At 37.6% G+C, this 19,952-nt stretch overlaps 1 protein-coding gene across 1 annotated transcript in view; it reads right to left on the minus strand.

Annotated features, from left to right (window-relative positions):
• The window catches only part of TAFA2 (TAFA chemokine like family member 2), a 48,235-nt gene extending 28,554 nt beyond the window's left edge, over positions 1-19,681 (minus strand). The window contains exon 1 of the mRNA XM_041465636.1: positions 19,576-19,681. Within this exon, the coding sequence (XP_041321570.1) occupies positions 19,576-19,681 (106 nt within the window). The remainder of the gene's footprint in view (positions 1-19,575) is intronic.
• Between the last annotated feature and the right edge of the window lie 271 nt (positions 19,682-19,952).

A 19,952-nucleotide genomic window follows, 5' to 3' on the forward strand; every position in this document is an offset into this window, starting at 1 on the left:
CTATGCACAAAAATGGACTGCTGAGATGTCTCCACTACAAGAGGAAAAGACTTACTGGAATAAAGTAGCAAGCTGGCATAGTCACAGCTGTTTTCACAAACAAAAACTACAGATGGAGCACTTCATGCAGGATCTCTTGGACCAGGAGAGCCCACAGCCATCTCCAGGCCTTACTGAGGCTAATTGTATTCAGTCAGTCCTCTGGCAGGAGTGAGCCAGTCTTAAATAATCTTACCTCCTCTCTCTCAAAAAAGTCAGTGCCTTTTTATGGCAATGGCTACAAATTATTACTTCATACCAAACTTTTAGCCAAAGAAATAGGAATTCAAAACACAACCAATTTTCAGGTAGCCTGAAGAATGATTTCCTCTTCGCCATATGACCCCACTCAGCCTAGAGTATTGCCCTCCCTAGGTCCGACCTTTTAATTTTGAAATTGGGTAATCTCTAGGTTCACAAAACCACGAAGCGTTTAGAGACAAGATCACAAGCAGCAATCATTTTGGGGGGTTTCCAGCTCTGCGTATGTCCACCCACTGGAAGAGGAACAGAAGTTTCTGCACAGTATCCCAGTCCTCACCTCAAGACGGGCTCCCTGCCTGCCCTGCCGGGTCTTACCGCAGCTGCCACCGCAGGTGCCCGGGGAGGAGCTGCTCCACCACAGCCACCCCATGGCCAGGCAGCGCATGAGAGGATGACGACAGCAGCAAAGGCTGCATGTTTCCATACGGGACAGAAATGGAGCCACTTTGCTTTTCACAGATGAGATGCTTCCCACATTTCTTCTCCCACAGCTGTGAGCTGACACAATCTGTGAGAAAGTTTGTGTAGAACCAGTAGAAAAACACTCAGGGCGAGGTGCAGTTTATAAATACGACAAGTCAAAAGCCCCAGTATCTCTGAGGTTGTTATCAAACATGTTAGGCAAACGATATATTAAAGTGTGCAGACATTTTGCAAATTACCAGGCTGATGCTAGAGATTACTAATTATATGATTTCACAGAGAAAAAAGACTAATCCAGCTTTCAGGCACTCAAAAGATCATTTGGCACAAAGACTTTTTATTCTCTCATACTCTCTCTTTGGGCCTTCTGCCAAATATCTCGACTCAGCAGGAAGCAGTAGCACATGTCTCAGTGCAGCCTTCAGCCTTTGGCAGAATACAAAAACCCCTGCATCTTCTCCTCAGTCTCAGAGAGTCAGAAGCCTGTTGTTTACACAATTATGGAGAATGCATTTCCTGCTCCCCTATATGACTCTCATTATTGATTTTCTTTTCTTGCTAGTTGACCCAAATGGTCACATTGTATAGATGATGAATTAACACGTTATCAGTGATACATCGGAAAAAAAAGGTGTTTCTACCTCCCCATATTTGCATGACCCTCTAGTACAACACCTTCACCCTTAGTGCCTTAACAAAAAATATTGTGTATGGAAGTTTCTGTGGAATAAGATTGGTGCAACAAGGTGGAGAGGTATATTCAGCAGTGCTTTTGAACTGCCTGCTTGCAGCCTTCTCATGCTTATTAAAAAGTATCTCAAGAACTTAGAGGTGCCTCTGTGGAGGCAGCAGCCAAAGCCCAGGGAAGGGGAACTATTATTTCCCCAAAGAAAGGTGCAGCTGTGTCCCTGTGTTATAGTTCCATTGCAACACACATCTAACTGCTCATGTGTGATCTTTCTTCTGCAATTGAGGTCTTCATTTATTCAGGTCCAGAAGCTACTTTCACAGAATCTTAGCACGGCCTAGGTTGAAAGGGACCTTAGAGATCATTTAGTTCCAACCTCTCTGCTGTGGACAGGCACACCTTCTACTAGACCATGCTGCTCAGAGCTCCATCCAAACAGGCCTTAAGCACTTCCAGAGATGGGGCACCCACAGCTTCTCTGGGCAACCTGTTCCAATGCCTCACCACCCTCATGGTAAAGAATATTTTCCTAATATCTAATCTAAATCTATTCTCTTTCAGTTTGAAGCCATCCCCCGTTGTTCCTACCTCCTCTTGTAAGAAGACCCTCTCCACTTTTCTTGTAGGTAAAAGACCTCAGTTATTAGATGGTCGATTCATATTTAAACATGTCAACAAGAATTTGATTATCAAAGTATTCATGTTTTTTTTTCACTTTTCTTTTCAAAAATTATGCTTTGCACCCCTTATTCAGCCTATGCTAAGATTTTTCAATATTTGAAAAGAAACAGTCCCCCAATTTATGTTGAAAATCTTATAAATCCCATCAAATAAAGAAGAATAAAGAGAAAGCCATGATTTCCAAACCTAAGCAGCCCAATTTTTTTTTTTTCCTGAAGGCAAACATCACTTCTTTAATATCTATATTGAAGTCCTATTAATCTGATAAAACTTGCTACAACAGAAGCACTCCAGAATTTTAGCGATGACCTGATAGAAACCAGTCAGTGAAGTCAAGGTAAAGTTCTGAAAATTCTGCAAATGTAAAGATTCCCATTGTGCAAAATCTTTCCAAAGATAATAATCAGAATACTGACTCACTATCCCTGTTCTATGCAGAAAGGTATTTATGTACAGCTGTGCGCTCATCATTTGCATGGAAACATACCACAAGGTACTGAAAATACCTTTTAACACTTATATGTGTGTATACATTCATCACATAAATATGTGATGACATTTAACATAATATCTACAAAATTTAATTTTTGAAATTTCACTTTTTAGAAGCTCTGCAAGATTTTTGCTTACTTGCTTGCCTTGATCATTGTCTGGTTGGCTCATTTTATTTTACACATAGTTTTAGATGGTGTGTTAATTTTTTTTTGGTTTGGTGTTTGGTTTAGTTTTGTTTTTCTTCACCTTATCTATTTTCATGACTGGATAGAATGTACTAATTTAAAGTTTCTTTAATTCTCTACTGTATTTTTATAATATATTGCATTCCATTTTGCAGCTCTGTAGTGCATTTTTACTTAATCAGTCAGCTAAAGAAAATTATCACACACACTTTGGAATATTCCTCCCACAAATCATAGGCACATGTATGCACATTCACCTTCCTGACAACTATATAACTGCTTTTTAATTTTTTCATTTTTCCTTTTTTACACCCCTGCCTTCTAGGACTTCACCACCATCCTTCAGACTCCTCCATATGTGTTAAGAGAAACTCCATAGGATGTCCCAGTACACAGTTCACTGTCTGAAAGAAAGATCTTAATTTTAAGTTTCAGCTTGCTTCTTTAGAGCCCCAGGCAAGCTCTTTGAAGTGTAGAGTCAGGAGGGAAACTTAACTCAGGCCTTTAGAAAAAAACTGCTAACAAGGCACATGTCTACCACTGTGAAATGCCTTCCTTTGGAGTGATCTCCCCCGCTACAACCTTCCCTCCACACTGTTGATTCCACATAAACAGCAAGTCTCTGAGCCATGGGTATGATTAATCAATAAAGATCTAGACAGAGTCTACGAATTGAAACTGGGTGGCCTAGGAAGAGGCTGGCTATTCTTCAAGACAGAGAAAAGAAAGCACAACCCAAGTGAAAGAGGCGAAACTGCCAGGAGAGCCTTTCAGAGTAGTGCAATGAAGAATATTTTTGCCCAAGGATTCCCAGCAGATAATACTTTCAGATATGTCTTCTTGCTGAAAACATACCCTTTAAGATGCTCCTTGCAGACTCCCTGGCATTTGTTTCTGAAGGAACTCTGGTTAACAGAGGCTGTTGATAGGAAACACACACACCACTCTCAGAGCTACCCAAAGTCAGAAGCTGCAAAAATGTCACAGAACCCAGAACTCCAGAAGTGTGTTTTTTAACTATCATGTAATATAAATGGATTAATTAACTCACACCTTAAAAAAAACTTCTTCAAAACAACAATATGGACCAAAACAAAAAAATCATAATTATTCAGGGACATTTTCAGACAATGAAGATTTGGCTTCATGTTTGGCATCTTAATCCTGTATCTAAATGGAAGCTCATACATTGCACATAGGGGTGTAAGAGGACACACCAGGCCACCTCAGGATCCTTTTTCCTGCCTATCCACAAAATGAGCCAGGAACCTTGTGGAGCTAAACCACTGCTGGGACACAAGTACAGAGCACAGCAGAGCTTGCTGGGCAGCTCTTGAACATGATATTTTTGGGACTGCACACCTGGAGCAAAATAAAAGCAAATTATTACTAAACTAATTTTCTATCACCCCAGAGAATTCTCATACTCAAGCCTCCTGCATTGAATATGAGACTCACACACCAGCCAAGCAACTCTGCCTCCTGCCATGGAGCAGAGAGAAGCCTATGGTGCCATGCTGCTCCTGCTGAAAGGGCTGGTGAAGGGGCTGCTGCTGAAGGCAAGCTTCCAAACAGGTCCAGCTCCCACAGTTCCTCTTTTGCCACGTTACCCAGCACACAGATCCATCATTTTCTCACAAGAGCCAGAGCAATGCCTCTGAAGGTGCCAGGATCGAGACCCTCTCCAAGTGCCAGAGACTGGTCATGCCAAAGGGAGAGTCCAAAGAAGCATCCTCAGCATTCACATCTTTCTCACCATCGTGAAAGTGCAAAGGGGGAAAAGGACAGTGGTTGTCTCTCAGGGAGATATGAAAGCTAAAAGAAAAAAAAATAACGCCCGAATTTTAATGCAACTCTTGCCAACAGGAACTTGCAAGGAAGGCAAACAGGCAAACTACCTACTGCACATAAAATTATAGCATCCGCTGGCTTCATACATTTATATGACTGCATATTCTTTGATCTTTTTGCTGCTTTAATGTAGGATGTTCCTCACAGAGGTCAACATTAGAACCTCAAAACCACAGACCTCACATTGCACTGAAGTGTGGTTTTTAGTCAAATAACCAAGAGATTGTGTAGCAGTTGTTATCTGTGGGCTGTTTTGAGTCTTTCACAGTCCCAAGTGCAAAGCTGAATGCCACATACAATACATTGTAGTGCAGTGTATTTGTCTGCCAGGGTCTAAAAATGTGTCAGAAATGACAGCAGACTGTTTATAAATATCCATAGGGCTGTGCCTCTTTCCAAGGTCAGATGAAATTGTAATGGGGAAATAACTGAGTACCCACAATTCCTTACAAATATCTACACTGCCTCACAACAAAATATTTTTACTGCTTTAGTTCTAAAATGCACACAAGAAAAAATACATGACTGTTAAATAATTGTCCAGGTCCACAGGACTGATATGCTGTGAAGGGAACCAAGTGTAATCTTCTTTAGTCTGTGGAAGACTGTCACAAAACTCAAAAAAAAAAATTGCCTTCCCCTTCAATTCACCACCTTAAAAGCTGAACAGCAAGGGGATACACCAGAGGATTTGACAAAATGCCATTCATGAGACACCTTGTCTGATCACACACACAAAAATCTAGCAGGAGTTTTATCTCTACAGGGCTCACAAGTCAGGGAAATCTTCAGAATAATCCTAGCACATATCCTTCAGGTGCAGCTGTAGTTAGCAGATCATTGTAAAACAAAATAAAAATATGAAGAAATCAGAAACTGAAGATGCAGCAGAATGAGCCAGCATTTCCCAACTCCAGTGGGACAGCCTTGCTTTAACACCTAATTCTTTATGTGGAAGTGGCGCCTTGTCTAGGAATTCTATGTTCACTGGGCACCTATAATTTCTAAGGAACAACAAAAAAGTAAACATTGGTACTGCGAATCTTTTATTTAACACACAACTACTCTGATATTTGTTTTGCTCTTCACTTGGATTCTTACTTTAATGAACATGCTGCATAACACAGACATAATCTGATTATTTGTGATCCTCTGCTTCATCTCTCCAAAAAAATCACATGTTCACCCACCTTTTCTTTCTCATACAGTTGTTTCTAGAGTCCAGCAGCAGCACACCTACTTCTATTACCTTAATATATTGTCATCTGATAGAGCAGAAACCAAATTTCTGCAGTTCATGCATGGTTCAGAGTCCCAAAAACAGTGTACAGCAGTGTCCAACCTGCAAACTGGAAAGATTTTTGGAATTTTGTCCCTGATTATTTTTTCTCAACTACTATACATAAGCATACTGACACAAACACATATACCATCAAGGACATAGAAGGGTCTCCAGGTAGAAGCATCAAATGTTTTAACATAGCAATGTATCTTAACATTTTTATTCACTTTCTGAATCTTTATAGCATCATTTACTATATTGTTATTACAATAATGAGAGTGGGGTTTCAACTGTTCTCTACAAAACCAGACACACCACCATACACTGGATGTCTACAGTGCCTAATCTAAGCTGGACATCCCAGCGTGATCAATGCAGCTAGAGAAAGAAGCACCTCCAGAAGGTATTACCCAAATCTTAAGGGTGCAAGATTAGATCCCTCCTTAAGGGAAACAGCTACATCAGGAAAGATATTACTTGATCCCTGGTTAGTCATTTAATCTGTTAATCATTTAATTTAATGAGACTGCCCTCACTGGAATCTGACTTTGCCACAGTACTGAAACAGGCCCAGCAGAGATCAGCACTCTGTAATGACCATGTCTGCTCTAACAATCATAATATATATGTATAACTAAACTAAGCTAAAATATATCCTGATTTATTGTCCTCTGTAAAGCTGGGTTTTAAGATCTATGACATTTGCCAGGACACAGCAGAGGAGTCACATGCAGGTCAAAACAGAACACTTGAGTCAGAGGAAGAAACACGCTCCCCTAGCTTTTATTTTAGGAGCTTTTAAAATTTTACTAGTTATGGTAGTAGCATATCAAGACTGATTTTCAAAGTTCTGCTTAAAGACCGAACTTTCTCCTTCAAAGAAAAAAGAAAAAAAAGAGAGATAGACTTAGAGGACTCAGACATCCTGGATTAAAATACATCACCGATTTATTTCTTCATTGTATTAATAAAGGGACACAAAAATTACACAAAATCTGCAGCTTTTAAATCTCAGCTCTAAAGTAACATTTCTGCATTTTTCTCCAGGTTGTCTGTAAGAAAGAAATCTCATTTTCCCATCTATCTTCCCTTTAATTATTCATAATTGCTACGCATAAGCCTAGGAGACTTTTCAATAAAATAAAGTAAAAAAATAAATGCCAAAAAAATATAAAAACTCTATTAAAAACTACTGAAATTTTTACCCCCTAATGATTATTGTTATGAAAAATTGAGTGATATTTTACAGTTTAACACCCCTCTCTTACAATGGCTCTATTAGGATAAGCCATAATTTGGCATTTTCCTACATTTTCAGTGTGGGTCATAATGCTGCTTAAGTGTAGACTGTTGTATTCCTAGCACCCAGCAGAAAAGCAAATTAGTTTATTATCACTCCTACAGATCTGTTCTAAAGATAGATTTTTAGAGAGCTTTTCTGGCAGGCAAAAAATAGTCTGATTAGTGGGACCTTTTACTTTTTTTTTTTTTTTTTTTTTTTTTTTTTTTTTTTTGCCATACACCATTATTTAATATGACAGTTTTAAATGGGAGCTCTTCACAGGATTTATTGCATATCTAGGTTTAAAATGTTCATTAGGCTAATTCGTATTTGAAAATAGAAACAAGAATTACAGTTGAGAAATATATTTCCTTCAGCAAAATCATTATTTTTAAAAATACTTTCAGTAATTACTGTCAATAGTGTCCTACTGTCTAAACAGATTAGCACTGTTTATTTCAGAAAGATGAAGAAATAATGAGGCTAAAATATTGCCTGTGATGAAATAAATCACATGTACTTCAAAAATAATAATATGATCTTCATAGGCCATTCAGAGTATTTTAATTTAGTTTTGCTCTCAATTTCAGAAAAAAATACGAAGCACTTAAGTTCTAAAGGCCTTTAACACAAACAAAAGTTGTTTATATCCTATCAGTGGAGGTCTTATTTGAAACTAATTAAAATATTTTTGTGCTTTGCTGTTTCCAATAATAGCTGACTGATTCTGAACATTTTTTGATACTTCTACTACTAAGAAACAGTTGTTCTAGAATATGGCATTTTTATAGTCAACAATATGCAGTGATCCTTTTAGTTTGCTTTTTTGATTTTTTTTTAAAGAAAACTTAAAATTACATCAGTTTAAAAATTCTTTATTTTTCTCTAGCACCTGGAGAAAAGTACTGAACAATTTACTTTATTTCACACTTGTGAAGGAGAATATACAACCCCCCTCCTATGGTGGCTATGCTCTTTTCTTCAGTCATGTTCCTCTTTACGAGCTGTTTCTCAGAGTAAACCCAGGAAAATCTAATGGCAGTGATGTTGTGACAGAAGAAGGGTGGGAAATGTATGTCCTGTCCTTAAATCTCTTTGCAGAAAATGCATCTTGCAATTTGCAGGGCAAAAACTGAAGTCATGAAAGTCATGAGCTAAGACCACTGAGACCTGTGTAATGAGGTTCCTCCTAATTCCCCACTTTTTAGCTGTTTTGTGTCTGATTCCGTCTTCTTCCCTAACATTAGGCAGAGGCCCTGAGTGCACTTCAGTCCTGCAATCTCCCAGGAAACATTTCCAGGGCTGGAGATCATCTAAACTGTACGATGAACAGGAGTGGTCTAAGGAGGATACAAAAAGTTTAATTCTTTTCTCTGGTGTTTCCAGGGCACAACCTCAGCAGGTTGCCCTTTGTCTTCTGCAACACACCCTTCTAGCATACAGTGTCTTGTTACTATAAAGGAGAAACTATGGACCATTTACTTTTCATAACTGAGATTTTCTGGATTTTCACAGGTTTTTAAAACATAAACACAGGCAGAGGAAACAGTATTTTAAATCTCCTAAGACAATTTTTAACCAAAACTAGCAGCAAAAAAAGATATTTAAACAGCTTTCATATGCGCAGTGTGCAGTAGTATAACAAGATGGCACAAAATTACTCTTCCTCCTTCCTTATTTAAACTTTTATCTTCTCTCAGATATAGTCATTTTTGCTCTTAATATCTCTGGCAGATGTTCTGGGGTGAATGAGGCAATTAAGAATCCAAAATTCCCATTTCTTCCAGATGCTTCTTTTCTCAATATTCACTCACTGGATATATATTTACTTTCCACTCTGCGGTGTGTAGCAGTTAGCACACCTTCTGGGCTCCATTTCACAAAATTTCCACAGTTAATCTGACATATGCCAATGCATCTTAAATGAAAGTTTAGCACTAGTAATATTTTTTTCTATCAGTAGCATATTTACATAATAGAACAAAGTTGAATAAAGTTTTAAATAAGTTGTTTACTTAAGAAATATCTTCATTGTGTTTTTCACAAGTACAATACTTTCTGCTATCTGTCTGATTTTTAAAACTTTGGTTTTTCCTCAGTCTTTCAGCTCACTGAAGGAATGTAATGATGGTTTTGGTCTTTTCTGTGATCAGTTCTATTCACTGAGATAGAACTACAGGCTGAAGTGTTCATGCTTGCTCTCCACTCATCAAACACATACATACATAGCTTTGGGTTCAAAAGCTGGATCCAGAACAATTCTGACCTTCTCAGTAATTCAGACAGCTCTCCTCTCACACACAGCTCCGGAGCATAGACTCAGCTGAAGCAATTCTAACAACTTGCACCTAAAAATACAATGGCACAGTGCACCCAAGATTTGTGTTGGTCTTAACAGAGTACTTTTATTGTGTATATCCTTTCTGCAGCTCTGCATTCACCCAAAATAACACACACATTCAGGGTTATACTTTAGTCATTCAAGGGCACTTGATATTGAAGCCAGAAGTATTCTGCAAAAAGGAATTCTAAGTCTACTGCATTTACTTGAGAACAATTTGAGTACAAGAGTTATACAAATCTATGGGGAAAAAAGAACAAGACAGACTTGGCAGCTCCCGCCTCAGCCTCCTCATCATTACAGACAGAATTCTTGCTCAGCCTGGTAAAAGAGAGCTGCACAAGGCAGACTGCTCTTTTATGATATTCCTGCTTTCTGTCATCTGAACCCCCAGCTAGCCTCCATCCCCCAGTAAGCATGCCATGGTTTTGCTCCCATCTAAGTCGAGAAGTGGGTTTTTCTTGGCCACACTTAAATGGTACTTTCATGCTCCCAAAGGCATGGTAAGAAATTCACTACTATTTCTTTGCAAATTTAACAGTTCTTCCAGACTTTCTCTGCATGCACACAAATATCTTAAGGGCTGCTGCCAAAAGGATGGGGCCAGACTGTTCAGTGGTGCCCAGTAACAGGACAAGGGGCAATAAACAAAAAAAAAAAAACCACAGGAAATTCAATCTGAATCTGATGAAAAACCGCTTTACTGTGAGAGTGTGTGAGAGACTGAAATGTTACAGTAAATGGCTTAAACATTGTTATGAAGGATTTTTTTGCAGCAGGGGACAGCACATGATCAAAGTGTCACAACACATCCAGAGTCTATTGCAAGAGACAGTGGCAAAATTGTCTCCCCCAGGAGAGTCACCAGCGGGTTCCCACCTTTCCTGAATGTGTATTAATCCACTGAACTCTGTTTTAGGGGACTCCAACCACCAAGAAAACCAAAGAAGATGAATGGGACACCATCAGGTACCATGGAATGGTGACATTTTCCACTTAATCTGTCCCTCTGTCACTATTTTTCTCTCCCACCCCCGCCCCCCCCCACCACCTTTTTCTATTTCTTTCTATCTCTCTGTCTCTACCTCATATTTACTGTTAGATAAAATCCATATTATTGACTTAAACATATGGATGGTCTCATTTGCACCTTAATTCAGGCAGAAGCATCTCTCTAAAAGTTTTAATTAAATCAGATCATAACAGGGTAACAGACCACTGGAACAGGCTGCACAGAGAGGTTGTGGAGCCACCTCCTCTGGAGATATTCAAGACCTGCTTGGACACGATCCTGTGTAACCTGCTCCAGGTGAACCTAGATGATCTTCAGAGATTGTTGTCTTCCCACAACAATTCTCTGATTCTGTGTATTTTTGCTCAACAAGGAAAAATTGAACAAATATAAAATCCAGGTTTAACAGCTAAACCTTTTTCTTAAACAACAGAATTACATTTGCAGAATGATACACAGATATAAATAAATCTGTCACAGACCAAATTTCACTGGCTTCTGAATGGCAACATGAGACTCTACTTGAAAATTAGAAATAAAATAAGACCTTTAGAAATTTATTCAGACATTATGACCCTGATACAGGAGAAGAGCTTTTAGGCAGATGAAGGAACAACGTCCAAACCAAGTCCTCCTGCTAAGAGACTTTCCAAAAGTTCCGGAAACTGTCCAACAGTTTGTAAATTATTTGATATAGGAATTCAGGGAAGAATTCACCCTTACACTTAAAGCTTAAGTTCTTACTTTTTGAAAGGAATGAGCACTGAAAGCTGTTTTAGTGAATCTAGAAGAGATGCCTGAAACTAGATGTTGTGGAAAATTCCCCGAGTTTTCAGTTAGTTTTCAAAATCACCACTATTTTGTGAAACTCCCATAAATAAATTATAAGAACTTAAAAAACTAAAATGGTCCACATAAGCTATTTCAGCAGTGATGACCTTGTATTTTCCTCTTTCATCCAAATCTCTCTTACACACATATGCATACATATATACATTGTATTCCAAAATGATTACAAATTTTACACATTTGCATGGAGTCTTTTATGGCTAGACTCACAACCTCAAAGGTTGTTTTCCCACCTGAAAAATTCTATCATTCTATGATTCTAACTCTCTATTGCAGAGGAAGACTGCTCCAGTGAGCCTTAAAACAGGACATTCCCTCAGCCCCCCAGTAAACACAACTCAATTTTTGGTTCAGAAAGAAACTTTATAAAGCGCAAACCAAAACAAAGAAAATATTATTCTATGGATACTTCCCAGAACAGCTGACTGCTTCTGAATGTTTCCTTGGCACCTGTATGACTAAAGAACAGCTGTTCTAAAATATGACATTGTACAAGCAATTACTAACACTGTTGTTGAGTAAATTCAGTGAAGAGTGTCAAGAGAGAAGGGCACAGTCTTTATACATCAGCAGCAGAAAATTAATACAGATGAAAATCAGATTAACATATGCCCTGAATGTTAGAGAAATAATCTCTACATGGGATGTGCTTTTTCAGGCACAAACCAATCAATATGAGTATGTCACATCCTTTGAGTTGGATTATGGGGTATGCAGTAGGCACCAGCACACATATGGGACAGTCATTGTTGATTGCATGGAATGTGTAATGGAAAGTCTAAGGAACAGTGCAAAAAACTTAATACTGGCACCACAATATATATGTGTCCTCCATACAGGAAAGCAGATGTTGACTTTGAAGATACAATTGGTTTTAATTCTGCCATTACAGCAGCTTTACACATGTAGTTTGTGGTGTAAGGGACTTTAAAGATCATCGAGTTCCACACACACACTGTTAAGGATCAGACTGCAATTATAACATTATATTGACTCATTATATTTGATTTACAAAAATTATATGATCTTAAAATGTTAAATTTTGAGAAAATATAATGTAAAGGAAACTTTAATCAGATTTGTTTTTCAATTATATTCTTGTTGGATAGTCGCAGATGTATTTCTTCAAGGAAAAAAGACAGGAAGAATATTAATTGTCATACTGGTGGAGAAAAATCTGCTTGATTTCTCTACCAAAGAAAGCTGATTTCAGGGTCTTGGATATAAACTTGTCACAACTGTCCAATATATCTCAAGATAATCCATCCATTGGCTCCAAAGCCATCAGAAGATCCAAATACTGCCTTTTCTACAGTTCATGTCCAATTCCAAGGCTCGAAACTTCAACCATAGTACATGCAGAGCTTTCCTGCACATAAGGATTCACATCCTCCAAGTAACTCAGTAGATTTTTGTTGCCAGCATAAAGTATTTATATAGAGACAGAAAATAACATTTCCTCAGAAGATTTACTTGTGTAAACTCATCTGACATTTACCTTTAAAATTTTGCAACAATTGTCCTGTTTACAACTCCTATATTACATATCTGTACTGGAAGGATCCTCATAAAGACAGTGCAGCCAGTTTTACTCAATGAGTAAAATTGTTTTCAGAAACAGGAAAGGTTCTGGAGAGTGGGCACAGGCAACTGCAGCAATGCCATGGCTTGCTGTGGCACAGCATCCTGCTCCATGATGTATGGCAATTGTCTCCAGGTCACTAAACAGTCCTTCTCTTTCTTCCTGATCACAGCTGCATCTAACATCTTTATTTAAGACATTCTCTATGATATGATATACATTTAGGCAAATGAAAAATTCTGACTACAACTGCAAGCCCAGAAAATAATATTTTAAATATGGAATGGCTAACAAAAATGTACAATGATATATGGTACATTAATTGAGCACTTAAAAAGTTAACACGAAAATAAAAATTCTGATCAACAGATCCAAGAGAGGATACCGTGCAACAGTTTATTTTGTACTATTTTTATGATTTTAGTAAAAACTGTGGCATGCAAATGTAATCACTCTGTTTTCCTAGGCATAAGAATAAAGAAATCTAGCAGAATGTATTACTCAGTACACATAACAACTCTACTGGAGGAATTTGAGACCAAGAATATAAAACTGGAAAAGTGGATCTGATTCCAGTACTAGGGAAATGTCAACATTTACTCATGATAGGAACAAGTAACAGAAGCATATTATGAGTGGTTTTTTTCAGTCCTAAGATTTTACAATATTTTCATAACAAAGAAGCATAGGAAATTTTAATCTTCTGAAACAGAATTTGGCTAAAGAAACATTTGATTGGTAGGACAGTTATCTAAAGGAAGCTAGCATTACTATAAATGAATATATTAAAAAGTTTGGAATTTGAAACTGTAAAATCAACTATATAACTTTTACAAGAATATAACATTTTTGCAATGATCTTCTTTACTCCACAATATAAAAATCTGAATGTATTTAAGAAAAATACCCTGGGTACTTACTTGTGGCAAGTTAATAAAAAATTTGGCATAGGGATTAGAAGACCAGGCCCCAAAAAAAACCCTGTCCTTTTCCTTTTCTCAGAAAAACCTCATACTACTTGTATGTATGCTACTTGTCAAATATAAATAGAAAGCCATACTACTTGCCAAATATAAAGAGAAATATTTTTAAGTGATCAGTATAAGGTAAAATGCATGATGCATCATTGCAACCCTGGAACTCGCTCCTCCATGGCTGCTTCAAGGACAGACAAGATTCACAGCCAAGGTGACGGTGGGAATAGGGCAAAAATGAAGGCAGACTTTTGCTGTGATGGAGCTGGCAGCACAGGGAAGAAATAGGCACAACTCTGCTACTGCAACCATTTCTTCACCCTTGTCCTAGTGAACCATCAGAACTACTGGCACCTTAACAATAAGAGAGTCTTTTTCCCTTCAGATCCTGGCAGAAGGCCAAGAAATGTTATCTCCTGAATTCTAACAGATATGGTATTAACATTTTAGATTGCAGTGACAGATACTGATACAAAAGTTTTTGACTGACTGTTCTATTTTATCTTCAAGGAAATGGCAATTTTTGGATTAGGTTCTGATCCTGATGACTGAAACTTCCAAATCAGGCTAAAGCTAGATAAGAACATCTAATATCTTTCTTCCCTATGCCTGCTAAAATAACTATCATCTTCCTTTGTTTCTATATTTAAACATTAATTACACTTAGAATTAGGTTAGTGAAAGCTGCACACAAAGCACTCTCATTTAAAAGAATTTATCTCTGGGCCAAACTTCTGCAAGAGATAAGATGGTCCATATTTGAGACAGCGAATATGACAAAAGAGTTTTTGAATGAAGCAGGACTGACAGAAAAATAATACATGAGTGGATGTGTCCATCTAATATTTTGACAGACCCTACCCAAAAGTTTCCAGCCTCACCTGGCAGCTCCTAAGGCATCCACACATTCCTCTTCATGCCTGCAACTTCCCTCATTTAAATATTGGACATTTTATTTTCTAATTCCAGTAAAGAACCTGGAAATATGCCGAACAACTCTTTTGTCCTTTGACAGGTCCACACAACCAGAAGGTGAATTTATCAGCAGGGTCAGATCCCTCAACAAATGTTACAGTATCGGTACTTCAAAAAAGTGCAAACTGAGGAAAAAAAAATACTCTATCTGCTTACCCCTTATATTAGAGCCCCCACAGTGGAACTGGGAGTCCTGAATTTGGTGCCCTCCGTAGCTCAAACCACATATCTTATGTTCCCAAAGAATGGCATTACCTCCAATCAGGCTCACTCAGCTCACTCGAAGGAAAACAAGAGGTAGCATGTAGCTCTCTAGTGGTTACTTAGGTGGAAGAAATGTCTTATATCTGGTTTCTGTACTCTGCACTGAGGCTACTTTCTGTTTTTAAATTGAATACAAATGCCCTCTATTTCTGTGTTATGAATGCTGTTTTCTACACAATATAAAATCCTCAATAGAAAAGACAAATGTAAACCCATACTAAACACTGTAACATCATGATGAAGGTATTTCTACAGAAATACTGAATACTTCAGAGATGTCCTATGTAACCATTGGGACTATTCTCTAGTCTTACCTCGACAGAGTCCCAAAACATTAGGAATGTAGTTTCTTGTTTCTCATAGTGATACCCATTCCCAAACTCCGGGCACGTGTGGCACAGGCTGCATCACAGCCCTGGTGCAGCAGTGCTCCTGCTCAGCAAGACAGCTGAGAAAGGCAGACCTACCCAAGAAGGGTGACCTAACCATCAGCTTTAAGGGCTCCTTCATTCAGCTGGATTTTGGAACAGCTGCTCCTCTGCAAGGAGAAATCAAAATTCATTTTCTCCTTGTGAATAGAAAGACATTCCCTCAGACTTCTAATTTAGTGAAAATTCACAGACAAGTAGGAGCAGCAATTCTGCATCTTGTATGATATTTTAATTTATCTATATAATAGGCATCAGATTAATAAATTCAGCTTCTGAGTGACTTTTTTAAAATTAAAATAAATTATCATGATTTTTCATGATAATGTCAAAAAATACTCAATTACTTATCTACCTAAAGTGTTTTCTGGTTCTGTAACAAATTCCCTCTGCATGTAAGCATTCATCATTAGCCATATTTTTAAGTTAATTCTTATTTTTTCCAGGATTTAAAACTAAACTCAAACTTTATGTTTTGCATTTTGAGAAATATTAAACTATACTTAGATTCAAAAGTGCTCTTCATTTAATTAGAATATTTTATTGCATTATCAATTTAAAAAAACCTTAGTGATCAAAATTTCACGAATTTATGTATTGTGAAAGAGTTTTTAATTTTAGGGTAGAAATTTTGTGCCACAGTAGTCTCTTCTCTAGAAAGGAGTGCTTGTAAGGGAGTATCAGTACATTTTTTTCTCAAAAGGACCATTTCAACCCTTGACACACTAAACATGGGCTGTGATACAATGGTCATCAAACCAATTCATTCTCCCTATGACAGAAATAGCAAAAAGGCAGTGATGCTGAACTGATGCCTGCCTGCCATATCTGCCAGCAAACACTGTATGTTTGCACAGGTTTGTTTGTTTTCCAAGGGCTAGCAATGTGTAGGAGGATAAGGATTAGTCTTTATCAGTTTTTTGACTCATACACTTGACAACATCCTTTTGGGGATTGATATGCCTCTCTCCTCATATGTAGCTACTGCAGCACAAATGCTTCTGGTACTGCAAGCTGATACTCAGGTGCACGTGCTTGGGTAAGGCACCCATCACCATGGTATCAGGTTCCACAGCAAAATGGAAAAATAGCAAAGTTACTGGGTTTTTTTACAGAAGACAGGATAAATGGAATACAAGTATGTGCACAGCCAGGAATCACACTGTAAAACTCATAATCCTGTGTGCAGTAAAAGAATAAGATTTGTGTTGTTTTAAACACTGTTAACATTCTTAGCTCTTGGACTTACTGTCCAGAATGATGAAACTCCAACCATCAGTCAAGATAATGGGAGCAGAAGTGTCTTCAAACCAGACTTTCAAGAGAAAGAGGGGTGGATTTGGCACCCACACACATCACACTGAAAAGATGTAATCTGAAATCCCAGCTTGTAACCCTGCCGCTCAATTGGTCCTCAGAGCCTTGTTTCCCATGCCCTGCCTTGACCTCTATTTTTCTTGCTGCTGACTTGGGAGTTTTCATTTGTGCCACATCCCAGAAATAAATGCAACAAGCCTACTCATAGCCTGTCAGAGTCATCTGTTTATATTCCTCCTGAAGTCTGCCTGGAGAGCAGAATGCTCATTAAACAATTTTTCACACACTGATGATCTTTTTATTCTTGTACTTTTTCTTTTCTTTAACAATAGCTTTCTGAAAAAGAGATGGGTTTGAAAGTTAGTGCAACTGGTGAATAATACGAGTAAGTCAATAGGAAAGTAAAGATTTTTTTCAAATGCAGATTATTGATTTTTGGAATTGTAGGGGCTCCTTCAAAGTCATTAAGGGTTTGTCATGTCAATATGTTAGTAAGGACTTCTATAAATGAAGATTAATGATGCTAGGGATAATTAGTGCTGAAAAAACTCACATGTTTCTCAGTATTTGGAAACTCCATGCAAAGGTGAACAGCATCAAGTTCTCCTTCAATGTACCTTGGCTCCATTTTTGCCATGAGAGTAGGGGGAAGATTTTCTATGACACAATGGGAATTCAAACTCCCAGTACCTTTGGAAATCAATGGCAATTGAGCTGCATAACTCTGAGTTTTGCTTTTTTTAAAAATCCCCAGTATAGTGAATGCAGCTGATTTACTGAATCCACAAACCAAAATATTTCTGAATATTTTTTATTTCCAAAAGTAATTGAACAGGTAAAGTAGCTGCTTTTCCAATTTTTTTTTCCAAATTAAATACTCAAGTCATGCTTCTCATTATTATTTTTTCATTGTTATATATTTTGTTAAAGCCATGAAAATATGCAAATTAAAGAAAAAGCAGCTTTTTGTTAGCTTGCACGAATATAAAGAAGACTCTACAGATAATAATCTCATTTTTAAGGGGGACCATGCACTTTTTTATCTAAAAAAAATAAATTTAATCTTCCTTAAGTTCTCTCTGCTCTAAGGCTGAGGTTTAAACAACAAACACTGTCCAGATATTCAATGTATAGTTCTGCTGGGGTTTCCCTAGCACAGCTAAGCTACAATTAGTGGTGGATGTTGTTTTTCTCAATTATGAAGCACCAAATCGCAAAATAGTCCTTATGGTTATAATTTGTGTCTATGAAATACATGGTGATAGGTTTTACTCATCAGCTTTCCAAAAAGTACAGCAAGCATACTTTGGTAAAGTTTGAATTCCACAGAGGTAAACACAGCTTGACCAGCCCTTGCTCATGGAATCAAAATGGTCTGGATATTGGCTTTTTGGATGTTTAAAGAGAAATAATCAAAGCAAAAGAATTCTGAATGCAGGCTGTATGCAGGATATATCTTGGCTCTTTTCCAATAGGCAACTAAATTGGGAAGCCACAGCAGAAATCTGAATTCTGGTTTGGGGGGGAACAAGGCTGAGGAAAGGGTATCAGCACAGTTCTTGTCTGGCATGAAGCCCAGCTGGTGGCCTGCTGGACCACATCAGACTCTGTTTTGTCCGCAGTCAAATTGCAACCTGTATAAGACTTTGCATAAGTGTCTCTGCATCCTGAAGTCCTTAATCAGCGGGTCATTTTGAAGTAAGGTATCTTCACACAACAGGAAAATATCAAGCAGCTTGATGGACAAAAATACCTGCTCATAAAATCCTATCACTAGAGTGAACATCGTAAAATGTACATAGAACCAGAGAAATTAACTAACTGGGTTTTTTTTGAATCCTTCCTTTGGGTTTAACTCCTTAGCTTGTGGTAATGTTTGTGTCCCACTCTTGCTTTATCCACGTCGTTAGAGTTAATTCTGACGTTGTATAAGCAGATAAACAGCCAACAAATACTATATGACGATGAGAAATGGAGTTCAAAATCCTGTTATACTGCTGATCAAAAGTCCTATTAGCCTCTAAGAAGGCATTTGTTTGTAAATCTGGAGAGCTTGTTCCTTGTGTTAGGGTTAACAGAAACACACATGCAAAAGAATGTGCATTTTTTAATATTTTGTGATATTAAATAATCCATCACAGCTTATGCTGGTATGTATACATACATATTAAGGGCTGGAATGACCAAGAGGAAACAAATCTCACATTGCCACCAAAAGTTCCTGCTCAGGTGTTAGGAGCAAAGCATAGAAACCAGACAATACTGCAAAGTGGCAGTCTTTTTTTGATGATGAAACAGTCTCATTCAATACACATTATCCATGAAGTTAATCTTGGTAGAAAACTGCACACAGAAGCATCATATAAGCTACTAAAAATTGTTTCTTTCTAGGGTTCATTCCAGGAATCCATTTGCATCATATACATCTGCTGATAACTATTTTTGTGAGACAAAATGTACTCACTATTTTTTTTTTACTCTTTTTTTAGCATTTAGTGAAATGCTAATTCACTGATTAGTGAACCAGTGTCAGGAGACACAAATACACATGAGGAGAAAAGGTCACATAGATCAGACCCTTCTGAATTTGTTGATGGAGGCCACAGACACAACAGTACGATAGAACAGAACAGAATTTCTTACCTTTATGATGATTTGCCCCAGATGCTAATTTTCCCCACAGTGTTACAATAAATATTATTATTAGCAGTTTTCCTTTTGTTGCTTTCTGTAAGTATCTCTTATTCATCCTGAAAAGAAAAATACACAAAATTAAATGTTTAAGATTTCTTAAAAATACATATTTTTCTTAATTTAAGGGGAATTGACTAAGTTTTTATAAGTGTCCAGCTCACAATCTTAAAGTCTTAAATTCTGCTTAACTCTAAATGAGGTACATAAAGTAGCAAGATAACCTCCCACCCTGGTCTGATAGCACTCCTCCACCCTAGTCAGTACCAGGAGAATTCAGCAGCACCATCATTTCTCTCAGGGCACAAAGAGTGTTCATAACCACAGCA

Source organism: Pyrgilauda ruficollis, unplaced genomic scaffold (assembly GCF_017590135.1).
Source record: "Pyrgilauda ruficollis isolate IOZ18807 unplaced genomic scaffold, ASM1759013v1 scaffold19, whole genome shotgun sequence".
Taxonomy (NCBI): Eukaryota; Metazoa; Chordata; class Aves; order Passeriformes; family Passeridae; genus Pyrgilauda; species Pyrgilauda ruficollis.